The following is a 20,186-nucleotide window of genomic DNA, read 5'->3' as shown; positions in this document are numbered from 1 at the left end:
CGAAGTAGCTGTTATCTTCTAGGAATTGGCCTGTTCCTCACATCCCAGGAGGTTCCAGCCAACTCCGAAACCTCAGCGTTCCTTTGAATTTTTGCTGTGTCACCAGATTGTCAGCTCTTGCTTAGAAATGTGTTTTATAACCTGCCCTGATTTCATTTGTAGACACCCAGCGTGTAAGGAGTTAACATTGCTCTACGTTCTCCACTCTCTAGTCCATGGTACGCTCAGAAGGGTAGTTAGAGTACCGCCTGACAAAATTCATAGGTGGTTCCTCACTATCTATAGGTAACGTCCAGAGCCACTGATATGTTTGGCAGTCATAGACTCTAAGTTTCTAGTTCCAACCTGTATTTCTAGCCTTATTTCTTAATCAGTATATTCAGGGCCCCCTTGAATATGGCGTTGCTCATTCTGTCCCTGCTTCATGGAAAATTCTCCTCCTCTTCTCATTGAGACGTCTGGCTTAAGCCATGGACTTGAGTTCAAGTACTGGTACTGGCTCTGTGGCTTTGGCGAGCTTCTAAACCTTGGTCTAAGCCTTCGTCTCTGGAGTCAAACTCGAGTTGCTCTGAGGGAGCAGTAAGATGATGTGCATGAGATGCTCCGCACGGGCCCGGAGCGGAGGGAGCCAGTGAGCACTGTTAGCAGCCGCGTCCCACCCTCGCACCAGGCTGCTGCATAAATATGTCCAGACTCCTCCAGTCCGTGAGATCTGCGCATAGTTAGTACTCAGTGTGCATTTGTGGACTGAGATTGGATGGATGAATTATCAAGTCACATACTTTCCATCCTGCCCCTGCTGAGTGTGTGTCTGCGCTCCTCCTGCCAGCCCCGTTTCCACTTTCCCATCAGCGTCTGTTCTGGAAGTAGAAGCTCATTTTTGCCATTTGCCTAAGCAAAACATAATTAGGAAGATAAAATTCTGCTACCCAAATCATCATATAATATATTCTCAAAGTTGAGTTGTATTTGATGATATTTATAAATCCTCAGCTGGGAGGTGGGAGTGTAAGTGCACAGTATTTTTTTTTGCTTCCTTTTCTCTCCTCTGTGTTGAGTGCTTGCTCTTCTGGATGCCATAAGTACTTGGCATATGTTTCTCATTTAATCTTCGCAACAGCCTCGTGAGGGTATTTTGTATTCGTTCCATTTTACAGAGAAGGAAACTGAGGCTTACAGGAGTAACTAATCTGGTCTTGTCACATAGCTATAAGTGGCTGGCTGTGACTGGATTGGGACCTAGCTCTGTGTGACTCCCAAGCTTGTGCTCTTAGCCACTGTGCTGAACTGTACTGCCCCCGCTTAGCTCTAAGAGGTGATGACAGGTATCCTCAACCGGAAGTGCGATGGCGTGGATGTGAAGGCAAGGGAGCTTCATCTTCTCCCTTCTCTCCCTACTGCGAGCCCCACCACTCCCCAATGAAAACCCCTGAGCAAAATTATTTTTTTGTTTGGATCTCCCAGTTTTTCCATTTGTGTCATCAAGAACCTAGTCTAAAGGCTAACCATGACCCTTTCCTTCTTTGGTTTTGGACTTTCTGGAGCTGAGGAGGGATAAACGGAACAAGCCCCGCCCCGTGGGTGACAGTTACCCAATGAGTGCGGAGCCTTCTGTTTCTGCAAAAGAGCTCTAAAGGGTGCTGCGGCCTGCCCAGTGGGTAGCCAGTCCCACTCAGATAGCTCAAGACTGGTCTTACCAAGAGGGGACCACACTGATTTTGTTGGTTCCAGGGTCCTATTTAAGACCATTTTTTAAAAATATAAGTTAAGACGTGGGCAGGTTTTGACTTGCTTAAAGACAGACTATCCTAATTGCAGCAGCCTTATGATTACAGGCTGTCTTAGGACTCCAGTTTCCACTAATCATTTTCAAAACTGGTCACCGGAGTGGGTCCCATCTTCAGAGGGTTCATCTTATTACTGACCGATCTCAGTGTGCAGTGGGAACCCGCTGTGCTTGTGCACGGTCCCGCCATGTCCCCGTCTCTCCTACCTCATCCCCTGAAATCTCTAGGCGCAGCCCCAGCTGTACGGACGGCCCCTTCTGGGCAGCCCCTTCTCGGTGCCAGGTAGCCGATTAGAGCTGCCGGAAGGGCCTGCATCCTCGGCCCTGAAGGAGCTGCTGCTGCTCCCCCTTTTTATCTTCTTTTTCTCATTTTTATCTTCTGCCATTTAACGGCAGTCATTATACTGAAGGCCTGTGAGGTTGTCATTATTGTGCGGTCCCCCTCCTCCCCTGCTTGTCCTGTTCTCCCACCACAGCCCCTGCCATCACCAATGCTATCCATCGTCTACCTTCATTAGTACTAAGTCGTGTAGTCCTTTGTCTTCCCCTCTTTCCTCATAGAAGGTTCCACGCACGTTAATGAAGTGCAGGACAGCCAGTGCCAGTCACCGTGAGGATCTGTAGAAAACATCAAAGTTTGCCCGGCACATCTTTGCAGGCATTCGCCCCCTGCCTTAGTCAGTAGCTGCATTTCGATCTGCATCCTTTATTCCTCCACCCCAAGTGAAAAATTAGGGTGGCGGTTCTTCACTAGGGGATTCGAGGCCCCTGTTTTCAATTCTCACTTAGACTGTGGTTTTAGAGAGGAGGAGGGGGGAGATGGGGAAGAAGTGGGAAAGTGAGGGGAGTGTTGGGGGGTACATGGTTTCTAAGAGGTGCAGGCTGTAGGCATAAAATTACTGTAATTTGTTTTTAAAATTCTAAATCTGTTTTCTTTATATAAAAAAACTGCAGTTAGTGAACTGACACTGTTAAATAAGTTGAAGTGTACAAATGTATACATAAAATACAAGCCCTCCAACTGCCTAATCACAGACATAAAATAATTCTCTTGCTTTTAATGTAGTTTTTATCTTTGATTAATGAAATGTATTATAGTGTTGAAACTTTAGGGAAGTTTGATACTTTGTCCTTTTAGTTAGTACAAAGAAATCAGGAATAATGGCATAATTTCATTTAGGAAAATTATTAAGTTCATGATTTTTTATTTTTAAGACTCTTTTGTGGAGACCAACTATATTTTTCAACTACCTTTTTCTTTTTCTATTGCTTTTATACTGCTTTCCTTGAAATGAAAGGCAAGCATCAAGTGTTGGTTTTATCCTGTGGCTTCACTTTGGAAATTCTCTATTTCTCCCCATCAAGATACCTCCTGAAGTCTGTCTGGTGGCATGTTGCATGGCCAGGTGTTCTGCAGGGGAAGGCGATTTTAGTGAGAAGGAGAGAGGATAGTCTATTAAGCGAGTGAATGAATAAGTCTGTTGAATTGAAGGAGAATGATTTGTTCTCTCTAATAACTAATGGTCCTCATTATCCCACAGTAAAATATGTATCATTTTTCTGAAACCCATGCAAGATTATTGCTATTGGGCTTAAATAAAGCAAAATTTTACTCTTTTCCATCTGTGAATAGAAAAAAATATAGTATTACTCTTCTATACAATAGCCCTATGGGAAACATGGCCACTAAAACTTGGAACTCTTAGCTTTTGTTCTCCAGACTATAGGTTTTCTCTCTCTTGTTCTAATGAAAGCTCTCTATATTCTGTGGATGAAATATTCACAGTGTGCGCCAACATCCAAATAGTCTTCTGTGCCTAGCAAAACAGGCAAGTGATGAGAATAGTCTAAACAGGCAAGTGATAAGAATAGTCTAAAGTTCATTTTAATAAATCTATGTTTCATGTATAACAATACTTAGAATTATGTAATATCTTTACTCCAACGAGCGATGATTTGTACAATAGCTGTCAAGTACATTTCTTCATGGTCAGTGATAAAATTTCAGGCATTTATCTGTGTGGGCAGTTTTCTCATTGGTCCTGAGAAATTACTTATGTTTGAAGAATGTGAGGATTTAAAGTTTAATTTCTGAAAGTAGCCCTTAAAACAAGACAGGACACACTTTAACCTGGTGCATTCCTGAGTTAAATTAGAAAGGAAAAATTCCCCTTTTAAAAAATGGCTATACCACTCACATTATACTAGGTAGTTTTTCTCAATAGACAGAATCCAATAACATCTAAGAAATTAGTGCATCCGTGGGCCAAACACCATTTGGGGTACCTTCGACAGGCTAGGGAGGATACACCTGCAAAAGATGGGAGGTGGAATGAAATACAGGTGGTTGGGAGTAAAATGATGTTACCAGCAGGTGCCTCAGGTATTTATCAATCAAGACTTTTGCCTTTTTTCATGAGTAAGCTTTTAGAAGAAGGCCCGCATATGACCGTCATTTCCAAACCTTTAATATTTTCTATACAATAATTAATAGTAAAATTTAAAAAGTAAGATCACATCAAATGCAAAGTAGGATGCTCCCAGCTGGCTTTTGCATTCATTGAACGGATGAGCGTTGAAGACCTGCTGTGCTCTGCATCTTAGTGGGTGCCGTGAGGGATACAGAGTTGAGTCAGCCACGGTTCCTTTCCTCTAGTACAGCCCAGTCCGCTTAGTTGATTTCACTGTGGTGGGGAAGTCTAGCGGACAACACAGTGTACGTCCTAAAAGACATAAAATAAAGGGCTATTGATGTTCAGGGGGAGCAGAGACCACTTCTAGCTGGGGCTACTGGGGAGGAGTGTATAGAAGTGGAAGCATTTGAGGCATTGTGGGAAAGCGCTGTGGAGAGACCAGTGTGGAGTTGGCAGTAGTTGCCTGTAACCACCTGTCACCAATTCTTCCGGCCCATTGATGAACGGCAGCCCACCCTACCCCACCTTCATGGTGGTATCCCATGCCATCTCAGCCACTCAGCACATTAGGGAATTCAGAGAGCCTCTTAAAGGGTAAGGGTATCCGTTGCAAAGCTTTGCGCCTCAGTCCCTGCAAGGGGAGCACGTGATGTCTGTTTCTATCTCACTGGCCCGCAGTGATGCTTCTCACCTAACTCAGATAGAGACCTCAGTGAACTGAGAACTTGGAACCAAATTAGAGCATGTTTAGAATAATCACTTGGACTAGTAATTTCCTAACTCCTACTTTGTAACAATTGGAGTTTCCAAAGTAAATGGGAATTTCTTGAACTATTTCAGTTAGAGCAATTAAAAAGTTTTTTTTTAACTTTATTGAGGAATAATTGACAAATATAATTGTATAAATTTAAAGTGTACAGTGTGATAATTTGATATCCATATACATTGTAGAATGATGACCAAGATAACACATCCATCATCTCACATAGTTAAACATAGTTGAGTCTTTTTTTGTGGTGAGAATGGTTAAGATCTAATCTCAGCAACTTTTAAGTATACGGCACCGTATTATTAACTATATAGATTGGTTTTTTAAAAGATACGTTTTAATTAAGTACACCAAAATGACACGAAGATTAAGTAACCTGTAGAAAAATGGGTAAGACAGAATAAATGAAAACAGCTGAATACAATATTGTACATAGATACTTAAGTGATAATAAATATATGTGTGAATAAGACTGAAAGGCTGAAAGTGGTGAATTATAAGTTCTTTCCTTGTTGAAAAATATTCACATTTTTATTTTACGAAAAAAATTAAGATAGTTTTTATGAAATCAGAAGAAAGAAAAATGGTTAAATATTAACTCACTTCTAAAAAGGAGGTGGTATTTTGGGACCTTCAGCGTAGCTGTCCATATCTACCAATGTAGCTGGAGAGAAGAGAGCTTTGTTGTAAGAGAAGCAATTTTTGGTCTGTTATTTTATTTTCCAAATAATTTTCAAAATAAAGTTATTTGATCAGATTTAAAAATAGGAAAGAAGGCACTTCTGAAGTTTTTTCCTGCCGAGAGGTACACATCTCACTAAGTTCAAATTTACATTCAGAGCCATCATCAAGGATGTGAAAAGTAGTCGAGTGAGGTCATGGAAACGCTGCCCGTCAGGATTTTTTTTTTGCTTCCAAGATTTTAGGCGTTATCTTCTATAGGACAATAAAAACCTTGGAAGTTTATTTAACCCAGAGGTTTGGATCATACTTCTTTTAAAATGCTCAGAAGTCTTCCATTTGTCTTATGGAGATGTTTATTACTGGTGTGAAAGGCAGTTTCAGTTGTCTGCTACGTGTATAATCAATTAAGTTGGATCTAGAGTAGTTTTAAATGGTTTATTATGGAAAATTCTAAACATGCACAATAGTAGAGAGAATTGCGTAAGAAGCCCCCATGCGCTCAACACTCAGCTTCCGCAGTCTGCACCTGTGGCTAATCTCATTCTGTTTCTCCACCTCCTCTGATTATTTTGAAGTGAATTGTAGAGATCATATTTTATCTGTAAATATTTCATTTTGCATTTCTATAAGACAAGGATTCCCCCTTTTCAATAGCTACAATATTACCATCACTAGGAAAAAAATCCGACAAATCCTTTATTTCATCAAATGTCCAATAAGTGTTCATATTTCCCTGGTCATTCTATGAATGCACTTCTTAAGAAAAACGCTTCGAATTGGAATCCAGTCAGGGTCCATATGAGAGTTCCTCTCCTCTATCTTTTTCTTATCTTTCTGACGTATTTGTTAAAGATAATGGTTTTTTCGTCATAGAATTTCCCTTATTCTGAAATTTGTAGATTGCATTCCATTGGTATCCTTTAACATGTTCCTCTGTCCCCTGTATTTACTGTAAAGTGTAGTTAGCTCTAAAGACTTATTTTATTTTAAAAATAATTTATTTCAATTTTCGCTACTACTACTTCCTAGCTGGTGGCATGTACATTTATGAAGAGGTACATAACGTCTGGTTGGAATATGACACGTTTTTAAACAAACTCGTAGGTATAGTATAGGAAATGTTCAGTACTCACTTTGCACCTTTTCCAATGCAGTTTTCTTGCATAGCATGCATGCAGAAAAGTACACAAAACCTAACACTGAACAGCTCGATGGATTTTCACAACGTAAACACGTACCATTGTCTCCTTCTAGAAACTGTCCTCCACCCCCAACCAGGAAATTGCTATCATGACTTCCGACGTCATAGATGAGGTTTTCTTATTTTTGGATGTTACACAAAGTTGTGTCTTCAGTCTTTGTGTCTGGCTACTTTCGTTCAGTGTGTTTGTGAGATTGGTCCAAGTGGTTGTACTTCATTTCTGTGTAGTATTTCACTGTGTGACTATCCCACACTGTATGTAAAACCTATGGGTTTTTTCCACATTGGGGCAATTATGAATAGTGCTGTTTTGAGCATTCTTGCCCATGACTTCTGTGGAACAATTGCATGTGTTTATGTTGGGTATATACTTAGGAGGAGAATTGCCAGGTCATAGGAGACATGTATGTTTCAGATAGTAGAGTCTACCAATTTTCCGAAGTGGTTCTCCTGATTTATACCCCCTACTAGCAGTGTGTGTTTGAGTGCTCCATATTCTTACCAGCATCTGGTGTTTTCTTCTTCATCTTCTGTGGCGGCATAATGTTGTGGCTTTAATTCGCATTTCTTTGATAACTAATAATGGTGAGTACCTGTTCACATGCTTATTGGCCATTCGAATATCTCCTTTTGTGAGGTGCCGGTTCAAGTCTGTTTCTACTTTTCTCTTAGGTTGTCTTTTTCATATTGACTTGCAGGTATTCCTTATATATTCTAAATGAATCCTTTGGAAATATGCATCACAGACATCTCATTTGTTGTGCTTTTTGTTCAAGTATAATTTACATACCATGAAATGCTACCATCTTGAGTACCATACAGTCAGTTTATCAAGACACAGAACATTTCCATCACCTAGAGAGTTCCCTTGTACCCCTTCCTAGTCACTACCCTCCCCCTCACAAAAGCAGGCACTCATCTGATTTCTATGACCATAGATTAGTTTTGCCTATTTTAGAATTTTATATAAATGATTTTCTACGCTATATACTCTTTGTGTTCAGCTTTTCACTTAGCACAGTTTTGAGATTCAATCATCTTTTCGTATCCATCAGTATTCATGCCTTTCATTACTGAGTAGTATTCCATGGTAGATTATATCCAGTTATTCATTCTCACGTTGATGGACATCTGGATTGTTTCCAGTTTCTGGTTATTATGAATAAAGCTGCTAGAACATTCCCGTACAAGGCTTTTTATGGATATGGCATTCGCCTTTTAAAAATTGATTTTTTTCTTTAATCATACTAAATTTTCAGTGAGTATTGTTCTCTGAGAAATCCAAATATCTGAATGGCTGGCTTTGTGCAAAAGATAAATGATTTATTTCCTAAAATAAATTTCTGGAAAAAAAATTCACACTAGGATTTCATTAATTAGCTCCCCTAGTAGTTTAAGTGAGTCATATTACAAATAACTGCTTGGGAATACTAGTTACTTTACTCACTTGGGGTTTCATTCATATGGATTTTTCCCTCTTCCCCACTTGTGTGAACTTATATAATTGGCTTTACTGTAGTTATTTGCAGTCACACTAATAGAGACCTTATTTTTGGAGGAAGAAAATTATTTGGTCAAATGTATTAACCATTCTCTCTCAGCTATATTTGGAACTTGAGTTTCAAACAGTGTAAATACTCCTTGGGAATGGGAGCAGGTGAACATTCTAAAAACAGGTAGTTTACAATGGCTAGAAAGTACAATGGTAGGAAAAATAATTTTGTGCTAAACATCACATTGGAGGTGTGTGCGATAAGAATGTGGTGATCTTAAGTAAAAAACAATACCGCTCAACTCCTCTACCCCGATGCTTATGATGTTACTTTCTATAAATACTTCTTGAAACATGAGAGCTTTGATCCTGTTGCCAAAATAATGTGAGAGCCTATAAATTTTCTAATTATAAATGACAGGATTTAAATTGCTCCACCATCCCACCATGCTTCCCGAAAAATGGTGTGACTAGATCACTACAAGTGACAGGATTGAATTAAAGCACACATCATTTCTGCTTTTTGTAGGGAAAACCACGGCTGCTGTTTCCCTGAGGGAACTGGTGCCAAGGCCAAGCAGGCTGCTCCTTCTTTTATTCTCTGCCAGACCAAATGATCGAAGTCACCTGTCAAAAGCTAGTCTAGTAGAAGTGGAAGTTCCTTTTCTCAAATGGGGCATAAAGTTTGTTTCTTTAAGCTAGTTATTCAGAGAAAGCTCTCAGTAGAAGAGATAAGGAATTTGGAATTCGGTTTTGCATCTCTTGCTCAAATAGTAATAGGATTACTTACTGTATGATGAGCATAGACGCATGTATGCCAACTGCGATCATAAAGCTTTTGCTTTATTATTCTGACAAAGCATTTAATTTTGAAGAGACAGTAATTACAAATAGAGTTCTATGTAGCCCCTCTATTTGGCACATTTAAAAATTCAGAATCTACCTCTAGGTGGCAGCACCAGATACTTTTTCCTGTTTCATTCTAGCTTAATGAGTTATGTATAAGCAGGAAAACTTTTAAGTCTCTCCAAACTTCGAAATAAGCTGCTTATTGCCAATTTCATGAAGATTTGGAAAGATTGATTTATATGTTGAATGAGTTGAGGGCTTGTTTAAGCCTGGAGTTTGACCTTTAAAAGAAAGATGCTGGCGCAGTGATCCTTATTTTTTAACATGACATTATATGTTTTCTTTAAAAGATTTAATTTAGCCCTCTGTGATTTGCCTATTGAACTTATAATTGTCCTCCCAAGAAAATCACTTTTTATGACATTTTTATATCCAAGAAACTTGTACAAGGATCATTATATACCTAATATTTTAAGGTAATTACAGTGTCTTCTCCCTTTATATTTAAAAAATTTAACATTGACTTATGACCAGGAATGCTGAGATGAAGTCCCCTCTTTTGAAGAAAATTCAGCTTGAGAATAAATCTGAAGTAATTAGCTAGGCCAGTTGGCTTTGTTATTTCCATGGGCAGATAAGGGTTGCTTGTGGAAATGGACATCTAATGTAGGAGATGTTTCACAAGGCCTGATAATTTTTTCTAACTTTTGGCCACTTGTTGGACTTTTCTCCATAAGTAGCAAGGTAGCCCATGTCCAGTTTTGGCTTACTCAACAGGCAGCCTTCCCCAGGCCTGAGGTACACTAAGGGGGCCGTGGCTGGTTGGGAAGCCTGGAAAGATCTTTCATTGCTTCCCTGTCGCAGCCTGGCTGGTTTTTTATATGTGCAAAGCCAGTGTTGTTTTGTTCCTTGATTTTTGGGTTGTGAAAGAAGCTCGCCTTTTAGAAAACTTCTTGGTTATTACTTTTCTTCTTCCTTACTTTTCGAATAGTAACAGTCTGAGAAATTGATGAATAATGATGTCATCTGAGAAAATGGTGAAGCTGCTTTATCATGATCGCAAATAAAGCAAGACATTATGTGAATATAGTTGGATTCGCAAGTAGAGTTTAAGAAATTTGCAACAGTTAGCCTTCACTACAGAAAAGAAATGGCATCATTCACAGGCATGGTCTCAATTCTTCTGCCCCTCCTTGTCTTTCAGCGAGAGCATATAGATTCTTACACACTTCACTAATTTGCTGTTTCTCTTAGGGGATAGGTAACTTGTAAAATAAAAGTGTATATTGAGTCTTAGGGCCAAGTGACCTATGTCACAGCAATTGATGTCACCAAGAATGGTTTTTCAAGTTGTTTTGATTGTGAATTCTTTGTTTTTATTATACACTGTCATGTTAGGAAATATTCACTTTGATAAATTCCTACAAAGAGCAGCTATTAACTTGCTATGCAGCATGAACATGTGTTTCGCTTATTTTTCCAAATGCGTAATTCTTGAATGAATATCGTCTGATTTAAATGTCGTTCATATGACATATCGAGTATTTACCACGTCATAGCCACTACTGAAAACAGTTTGTCCTCTAACGTCTGATTTAAACTTCAAAAGTGCATGGTCAGTGGTACCACATCCATTTTGCAGATGAGCAACTGAGACTCAAAGTCTCAATCTTATTCTTTGTTCAGCTCCTTTCCACCGTGTCAGTCAGCCTCAAATCTTTTATAATTACTAGATGTCACTTGACAGTTGACCAAATAGGATGTAGGGTCTTGTCACTGAATTCTGAAAACATCTGTTAGATTATCTACCTATGCAGCTATTGATAGAATCAAAACAATTTTTAGATATTTTTGATATTTGAACTATTTGCTCAGTGACTGTTTTATTTTACTTATTTACCTTTATACTAAAATAAAGAGAGCTTTTCTTCGATTTCTAAATAGCCTAGAATTCTTAGGGAATGCTATCCTTAAAAGGGATACTTTTAAGAAAATATTATAAGATATAGTGTAGAATAATTATCTTTAAGTATAAATTCAAATAGTGGATTTTGACAGATATGCTTTGACCAAGGATAAATTAAATTGATTGGCCTTAAAATGTTTCTTTTCTCAAATAGTTTGGGGGAACAAGATAGCATAACCTATGCATCAATTAATTCCTTGTGTTGTTTTGATCGAAACATGGAAGGTATGTTTGGTGTCAGGATTGATGGGGACATTTTGGCCTATAGAATCTATACATTCATTTTTTTTGCACATATTTCAAATTTCTGAATTCAGAACACCAACAAACCGTGCCACGTTTTGTCTTAGATGCTGCTACTGAATTTTAACCACTGAATTAGATTGCAACCTACATGCTGTTAACTACTGAGCCAAGATGAAATCGACCACTGCATTGAAATCAGGCTTAGCAGTTGTGTCTGCACTTGAAGGAGTTGTAATAATAGCAGTGAACTTGTATTCTTTAATGAGATTTTTATTCTCTGTTTTCAGTTTTAATAGTGATAACTTTGATTTTAAGATTTTCTTAATAACAGTGCATATTTGGGATTTTCACTGTAACTTTAAGAAAATAGTTTCTTCCAAACCCAAATGTCCACTGGCATATTTCTGCATTATTATAATGTCATTTACTTGTTTTATTTATAATCTCTTATAAAAAAGAAGCCATTTATCCACGTGATATGAGTTCAAGTGCTCGTGTGTGTGTGTGTGTGTGTGTGGATTTAAAATCATTCTTTTGTGAGTTTTCTTTGCAGTATTTTTTGGATAAGGGAATTCAAATAATTGTACCTTTCTGAATTTGTTTTTTCTTTTATATTAATAGGACTTGACCCCACCCAATTTAGAGTTCACCATTATCATAAAGACGAAGAGAATGATGCTCTACTTGGTGGCCCAGCACAGCTCACCGATGAAGAGAAATACAGGGACTGTGAAAGATTCAAATGTCCATGCCCCGCATGTGGAATTGAGAATATTTATGATAGTGTCTTCGAGTGTTCGGTTAGTTGTTTCTTTTTGGTTCCTTTTTACATTTTGTAAGCCAACTAGTATAAAGGCCTTTTCTCCTCACTATATGTATAAAAAGAAAAAAAAAAAGCATGCATATTGCTTTTGCGTGTTTAAAGAATTTCAGCATCCTCTGAATTCTGCCTTCACAACTTCCTTTATTTCTTGCTTGAAAACTCTTAATAGAATGTGCTTGAATATTGTTTTTGGCTTCCTAGAGTACTTGGCCTTGGTTTTTAAATGGAATCTCTTAAAATATCTAAATTATCTTAAAGTATTTTTATTGTAATTCCTTAATTAGTAACCTGTATTTCCCTACTCCCAACCCAATTTATTAAGACTTAGAGCAATATTTTTCTTTATCTTAAATCAAGTTAATGGGAACTAAGTGTTTTTGAAAAGTTTTTGTTTATCTTTACACATCCCACTTGCCTCCTTTTTGACAAAGGTACTCTGATTATCTTTCCTGCTGTCTTTTCATGTCAGACATTAAAAAAAGTCACAGAGAGACATTCCTTTCAAGAAGTACTGCCAAAAAATGTATCATTGACCTTGGATCAGAACTTGAAACCTGGCCAGTTTACTCGATTCCACTGTAGTGTTATTCATGTGCTAGCCATTGGCAAATGAGTAGGCAGCAGAACCGTGTAAAACCTTGAAACTGAAAGAAAATACATCCTTTATCTAAATTAAAAGTAATTATTTTAAGTTAATTTGGACAAACAGCAGATGTTTTGCATTTTTTTGAATCAAAACAAAGCGGTCTTTGGAAGCAAGTGCAAGGAAGAGGCAGACACAGATCAGCAATACTTGCTAAATCCTTGAGTTTTGCTTCATTACAGCTGTAAATAAGATAGTTAATTGCATGGAGGCTTGACGACTTGCAGATGGGCTAACTGTGGAAGAGCCGATGTCAAGCTCTGAAATCTCTTCCACCTGGAATTGCTTAGCGTGGCGGGTAGGGTTATGTACCAGATTGGAGCAGGAAACCAAGATGTTTAAGTATCAAGAAGGAAAACAAATGCTCCAGAAACCCCAACAGTTTTCCTATATATTATATTTGCTTTGTCTTTGTTTAAAACAAAACAAAACAGGATGTTTTCTCCAACTACTAATAATTAATTCTTTCAAATATCTACTCCTGCCTCCCCTCCCCCAAATACATTTCAAGGCGGGGGCAGATTATAGAAACTTTAGATTTGCTAAGCTGACAGTAAGTGATCGCTTTGTGGTATAACACTTAATTTTTAGGCTTTATTCTTAAAATTAAGTTGACAATATGAAAGCAAAGTAATGTCAGCATTTACCCAAGTTCAGAATAAGCGCAAATTTAAAATTTTTGATTAGTATGTCTAAAAAGGATGTTTATTTCCAACAATGTGACTTCACTGGTATTTTCACCAGGAAAATTAATTTATCCATAGAGTCTGTCATGTATTGAATGTTTAAAAAAAGTGATTTTAGGATTTTCCCTTCGACTTCGTACTCCATTATGATGGTGGCAAATGAGAGGAAGGTATGTGTGACCAAGGAGATCTTTGGGAGGAAAACAGTTGAGAAAATAGGGCTAAAAACTCACCGATAAAATGAATTAAGAATATTGTACACTGGGACAGCAGCATAAACCTTTTATAACTTTCTGTACTTGTCTGTCTTGGCTTCTGTAGGGAAATGATATGGAGCTCAGCTTGTTTCGTTGTAGTAACATCGACTGTAAGACTTCACCTCTGAACTTTATGGTACAGCTGAACAATAAATTGATCTTGGACATTAGACGTTACATTAGAAAATACTACCAAGTAAGTATCCATAATGAGTTTTTTACATGCACAATGTATTTAGGTTTGGTACTTGTTTCAAAAGAATGTGGTTTCGTATTATTGGTTTTTTATGAAACTAAAATTTTGAAATGACGGGAGGAAAACGATTTGATTTTCTATTGAGCATTACATCTCTTTTATTACTGAGGACTGTTTTAAATAGTGAAATTTTTGCTTTTAAGGAAAAATGAATAATATAATTGGGAAACATTTTAGTTTATTGTTACCTAAATAAGACTAAAGTAAATGGTTACTCAGATGTCTGGACAGAGGAGGGAAAATCAACTTTGCTTATCTTTGGCATCGGAGCCATAACGTCATGTGTGGCGATGTTAATAAACTGCCCACTAGCTAAGACTTTGTGTTTATGTGATAATTGAAACCATTTCATAGCTTAGTTGTCCGAAGAAATAAAGCTAAACATCTTTTAAATTTAAATGCAATTCGTCTGGCATTTTAGAGAGAATATCTAATTTTTAAAACATATAGTAAAAATACCAGAACAGTAAGTGAGCTGTGTTAGAAAGCTGGCTTTTTTTCAAAGTTTTTGTTTTGCTTTTAACACATTTCACATGAATGAGTTTTTTTCTCTTCAAAAATTAAAATCTCCACATTTCTCATTTTATTTTTCTTAGTGTTTCATTATGTAGTTGGTCATCTGAGCAAAATTTCTATTACTTGAAAGTTCACTGTAACTTATTTAAAGAAGCTACTTGCAAGAGATTTCCAAAAATGCTCAGGTTCTGTTAGGTAAGACCCATGACTTTGGTCAATATCTTTTTATAATTTCTACTTATGTATCAGTTAACATATCACGTAGCATTTTCTTTAAAATGGATCTCATTGAATGAAAATCGAGTATTAGATCATTAGGATCTAATGATCTAAAGAGTGAAAACAGAGTTTCAGTATTGTGATTTCGGAGTAGAATCATTTGTTATTTGTCAAAAAAAAAAAACCTAAGTGGGTTTGTCTGAAGATTTTTAAAATACTAATTATGGCTACACTTTGGGAAATCTGAAACGTTTTAGTGACTAATGCTGTGCTGTACTTAATGCACAGTTGGATGGGAATAAAGGTTATCTGTGGGTTCACATTCCACAGTAGATGAAATGTTCAGTGCCTGAGATGTTAGGCCTTTATTTAGCATGAAGAGCCCAAATCAAAACTACTCAGCTCCTCATTTACAGACCTCGTTGAGCCTGCTTCTTGACACTTGGGAAGAATTCTGAGTTTTCTCTTTGTGTTTAGTCTATCAAAATCTACACCATGGAAAATGTTAATACTAGAAAAAACTCATCTATTTCCTTCTATTAGAAGGGACAATCTGTTTTGACTAAGTTGGGAGTAGGCAGAAAAATGATCTGTATAGTTAGAAATATGCCCTAACTGAAAGATGGCTTTCTAACCTAATTGTCTGTGTGTTGTAGTGGTGTTGGTAGTGGTTTTATGAGTATTTTTCAAGCTAAATAACCTAGTTTTATGGCTCTAGACATTTAACCCAAGATTTCTATAGCATTCGCTTCGATTGTCTTGTCTGCCAGCCAATCTCCCTAACCACAAGTAACAGTTTTCCTGTAGTTACTGCCCACTCAGTTGACTTTCCTAAGGGATTTCTAATTAAAATATCCAGATGTCACTCTTAAAATTGAAGATCGATATGACCGTCCTTAAAATTAGGGACCTAATTCTCTACTTTCTGATCTTAGTCGTATGCGATTAGATGAGAAAGAAATCCATTATTTGTTCTTTTCATGGCCCCATGCTGAACAAATATTTCAAATATTCTCAAGATCAGAGCTTTTATACAGAAAGCTCACACACCTCTAGGTTCTACTTCATTGGTAGATTGCTTTCTTTCCTCCTCACCCCAGACATAAATGAACTTTTGCAGGTAGAGGGTCATGCGTTGAGTTTCTTTTGTATTGTGCAAGTGGTAGTGATTGCAGTTCGTTCAGTGTGCTCTCCATAGTGGTGGTGGCCCTGCTGGAGATGAATGCACCAAGTGTACTGGACCCAAGGATGTTGGCAATAAGTGCAAACATGCCTCGTTTTATTGCGCTTCGCCTTATTGGACTTCACTGATTTGTGTGTGCGTCAAATGCGTCTCTGTCGTGTGTCGTGTAAGTAATGCGTGTGCGTCTGTGTGTGTGTGTGTGTGTTTACAAATTTAAAGGCTGCTGCCCTCCTGCATCCTGCAAAAAGATTATAACTTGTTTTATTGTGATACTCGCTTTATTGCGGTTGGCTGGAACTGAACCCACAATATCTCCGAGCTGTGCCTGTGCTGAGATTAAGTGACTGTTCTCTGAAGCTAATGACCAAAGGGGTTTCCTCCTATTTTGCAAGTTGAAAAATACTACCCACTGGACGTAAAAGTTGTTAGTAGACCGAGAGCAAGGGTCTCAGTATTTTTTTCATTTTAGTCTTAGGATCACTGCAGGGAAAGTATAATGTACATTGAGGAGGGAAGGCATCGCCATAAAGAAGCTTCAGGAACACAGTGGAGGAGTCTGGTACTTGACCAAACACTGTAACCTGCCAAAGAACACAGTTCTCAATCACCAAGAAATCGAGTTGTCAGGAACAAAGGGACAAAAGTTTGCAGTAACAAAGTATACTATACTTCTAAATCACTTTTCAAAAAATACGTCACATGTTGTTATTTTCTGTCATAAATAAATAGTACTGACTGAATAAATGTGCGATAACAGACATTAAAGATTTTATGTATCTGAGAATACCATATAATATTTTAATACTGGCTCTTTTAATAGGAGAGGATATGCTTTTTCTCTCTCACCATATAACAAGGATTAGATCCCTTGAATTCTCATTTCCTAGAACATTTAAATTTCAGTATACGTAGAAATACCAAAAGCACCAAGCAGACTATTTTAAGTAATATATTAATTTCTTTAGGAGGAAAACAACTCTAGTGCTTAATCTCGAGATTTGATGAAGTATTAAAAGACTTTGAAGTAGTACAGAAAGCTTTAATTCAAAGTTGATTTTGTGCCCTGGTCATTGTTGGTTTCTCTGTCCAAAGTTAAAATTGAACTGTTATTTTATTTTATTTTTTTTTTTGAAAATCATAAATAGCCAATTTAAAGACTATATCTCTAAGCTTTTAGGGATGTTTTTGAAAAATTGAATTTTACATTGAAAAATTGATATGTGTTCCCCTTCTTTTAAAATTCTGCTCCAGAAGAGCAAATACATACACACACACACACACACACACAAAAGGGAGAGAAACACTAGCTAATCTAAATTGGGAAATGAAGAGGGCTTTTTTTAAGCATGAAAATTTCATCATCTTGTCAGCTGGCAGAATGCCTGCTGTGTGGATTCACAAAGGCTAAGAATTACACTTTCATGAAATTTTCCTCACTAACTGCCCTGGTTAATTTGAAAGATAACCCACTGTTCTAATTCATTCCTCAATTGGGCGGTGCAGGTTTTATCTTTGATCTGACAAAGCATTTGTGTTAATCGTTTTGGCCCTCCACTAGACACTCTTGGGATTGTGCTTTTACAATAAATGTGTCTGTGATAGCTCTTTAGTCTATTATACTTACAATAGATCCATAGAACTGGTAATTAATTCTCCACTGCTTTGGAAATGGGAAGAATAGGTGTAGCTCTGTCAAGTGCTGCTGGGAAGTTTGTTTAGCTGGTTCATTTTTGAAGTGTTCCCCTCAGCCGTCCATGAAGCAGCTGCAGAAGAGAGTCTGAGATTGGGACGCTGCCTGTCCTGAAGACTTGCTCATAAATGGGAAATCTGACCCCTCTTGGTACCTGGGAGGGGGGTAGTGGGTCATTTACTTTCATCTCAAGTACTATTAGTTATAATGTACATTAAACCCTCATTTTAATACTTAAAGAGCCATCCGTTTCTAAAGGTGGATAGTCAACTAAAATATGCTCCTAAATTCTCATTGATGGCTTACGCAGGTTTTAGAGTGTTCCAGCGGGGCAAAATGCATGCCTTACCAGCCTTGCGGTGTTTCTAGCCACTTGTAAAGCAGCATTTCTTAGAGCACTTCACTGTGATTTTTAAACACAGAGATATTGCTGGCCCTCCATCTAGAAAAACTAGCAGGGAGCAGCTAGACAGTGCCATGCATATGATAACCATTGATTAGTTGCCAAGACCAGAAATTGGTGGTTGAATTCCTTAGAAATTTGCTATCGATTTTACAATCTCAGAATTTTTCTGAAGTAAGCTTTCTGAGGACAGGAGCTATTCTTTGGTGTCTCAGTAGTGTATGCATTTCAACATTTAGTAACCAAAGGAACCAACAAATTAAAGTTATACTTTCTTGGTTTTCCCTTAAGTTCTTTTTTTATACTGCTGTCATATGGACAGAAGGTTTATTAATAGTATACAAAATTTCTCAGGTTGACACGAAATTCCACAGGATTTTAAGGTCATGAAAGTATTGATAAATAAAGCCTTTTGTCACTTCTATATTTTATATCGCTGATTACTAATTCCAGTATGTGCCTTTCTCCAACTTCATACCCTTAATTTGTTTCTTCCCTAGTCGGGTATCAGGCAAAGAGACATTGACCAGAAATATTTTTATCATGATGCAAAATCACATCCTGCATGAACATCCTCTCATTGTCATGATGCAAGAATCGATCTCTAACTACATAAGGTGGCGAAGAAAGTGGATGATGCCTAGCTGTTACTCCTCTCGCTCCTTCTTGCTCTCTCCCTGTATTTTTCTCTTTCACTTCTTAGTATATTAATTGTGACATAAGCCACATATTTACAAAACCTCTTTTGGACCCATTTTTCTGAGGAATTCCAAAAATAATGTCCACAATCGGTTGCGTCATGATGCAGAGATTTTCTTATGCTCACATGGAGCAAGGAGCGTTTGACTGGCAATGCTGACCCTCAGCATGCTGCTGGCCGTGGGTCCCTCTGGAGGCCTGCACACGTCCGGGAAATGGAGTGGAGTGACTTGTAGTATATGAAGAATCCAGTTAAACTTGTTTTTCCTTCTTCGCAAAAAAACAAAAACAAACAAACAAAAAAAACTTGTTAATTTTGGAATGGATTTGCCTTGCTCGAAGATAAATGTAATAACCACCAAGCATAATGTCATTAAGCCAAAGACTGAATTGGAGCTACCTTTTACTAAAAATGCAAGGAAGGCAGGGCGAAAGATTGCTGAAAATATTTGCTCCACCAAAATAGACACCCCTTCAGCATCACGGGCAGCAAATGCATGGTGCCCAACGGTGCCTGATAAAGGATCACTTCTTTAGGAATGCACAGAACTCAGTAATTAAATCTAGTAAATTAGAGGCGAAGCAGTCTCCTTCCCCATTGCCCCCCACCCACCCTCACTCTTTCACCCTCTCAGTATAGCAGCACGCCCGAGCTATTGCTGTGCAGGTGGATCTCGGTGTTTGAGTACAAAACCCGTTGCATGGGTTTTACAGCCAGACAGTGATGTTCAGTAACTGTCTCCTGTCTACTGCAACTATTTGGTGTTCAATAACCCTCAAAATTTCTCATTTCTTACCTGTGGCGATGTGGGCTGATAGTTTTTAGTTGGTAGTTTGCCATATGCAGTAGTCTCCCAGGTACATTAGTTCAAAATAGTTTAAACTGGAAGCACTATCGGAATTATTGTTTATTTCCTTGCCTCTGCATTTATATTTAGAACATTTAAAAAGAATAAATTGGGTTTCTTTTTTGAAAAGACTCTTAACAGCATAATTATAAGTGGTACAAAAGGCATGCAAAGAAGCAATAGATATCCATCCCACCCATTCAGCAACACAGGCAGCGCGATCCACGCTGCCCAGCGGTGCTTGAAGAAGGATCATTTCTTTAGGAATCTGTAGAACTCATCCTAAATCTTATTAAAACAAAACAAAACAAAAGAACATCTTGAGAATTAGTATTTCTTATTGCTTCACAGCATTTCTTTTTTCTTCACAACATTTAAGCTAAGCATAAATGAACAGCACGGACACCGATTGCATGTTTTAAACGTAGTATTCTAAAACCAGGGCCCATGGACGGAGGGTTGGTATGTTTTTATTACTGAATGGCTGATTTTTACTAGGTATGAATATGAAGTTAGCTGATTTGAGTCAGGTGTAAGATTCGGTGCTATGCCATGG

General features: G+C 37.8%; 1 protein-coding gene across 1 annotated transcript in view; it reads left to right on the top strand.

Moving 5' to 3' along the window:
• POLA1 (DNA polymerase alpha 1, catalytic subunit) overlaps positions 1-20,186 on the top strand; it is a 280,205-nt gene that overhangs the window by 121,480 nt on the left and 138,539 nt on the right. Inside the window, exons 33-34 of the mRNA XM_039872470.1 lie at positions 12,029-12,207; positions 13,881-14,012. Of these exons, the coding sequence (XP_039728404.1) occupies positions 12,029-12,207; positions 13,881-14,012 (311 nt within the window). The remainder of the gene's footprint in view (positions 1-12,028; positions 12,208-13,880; positions 14,013-20,186) is intronic.

This window comes from Pteropus medius, unplaced genomic scaffold (assembly GCF_902729225.1).
Source record: "Pteropus medius unplaced genomic scaffold, Ma_sr-lr_union100, whole genome shotgun sequence".
In the NCBI taxonomy this organism is placed as follows: Eukaryota; Metazoa; Chordata; class Mammalia; order Chiroptera; family Pteropodidae; genus Pteropus; species Pteropus medius.
This window is presented reverse-complemented; position numbering and strand designations above follow the sequence as displayed.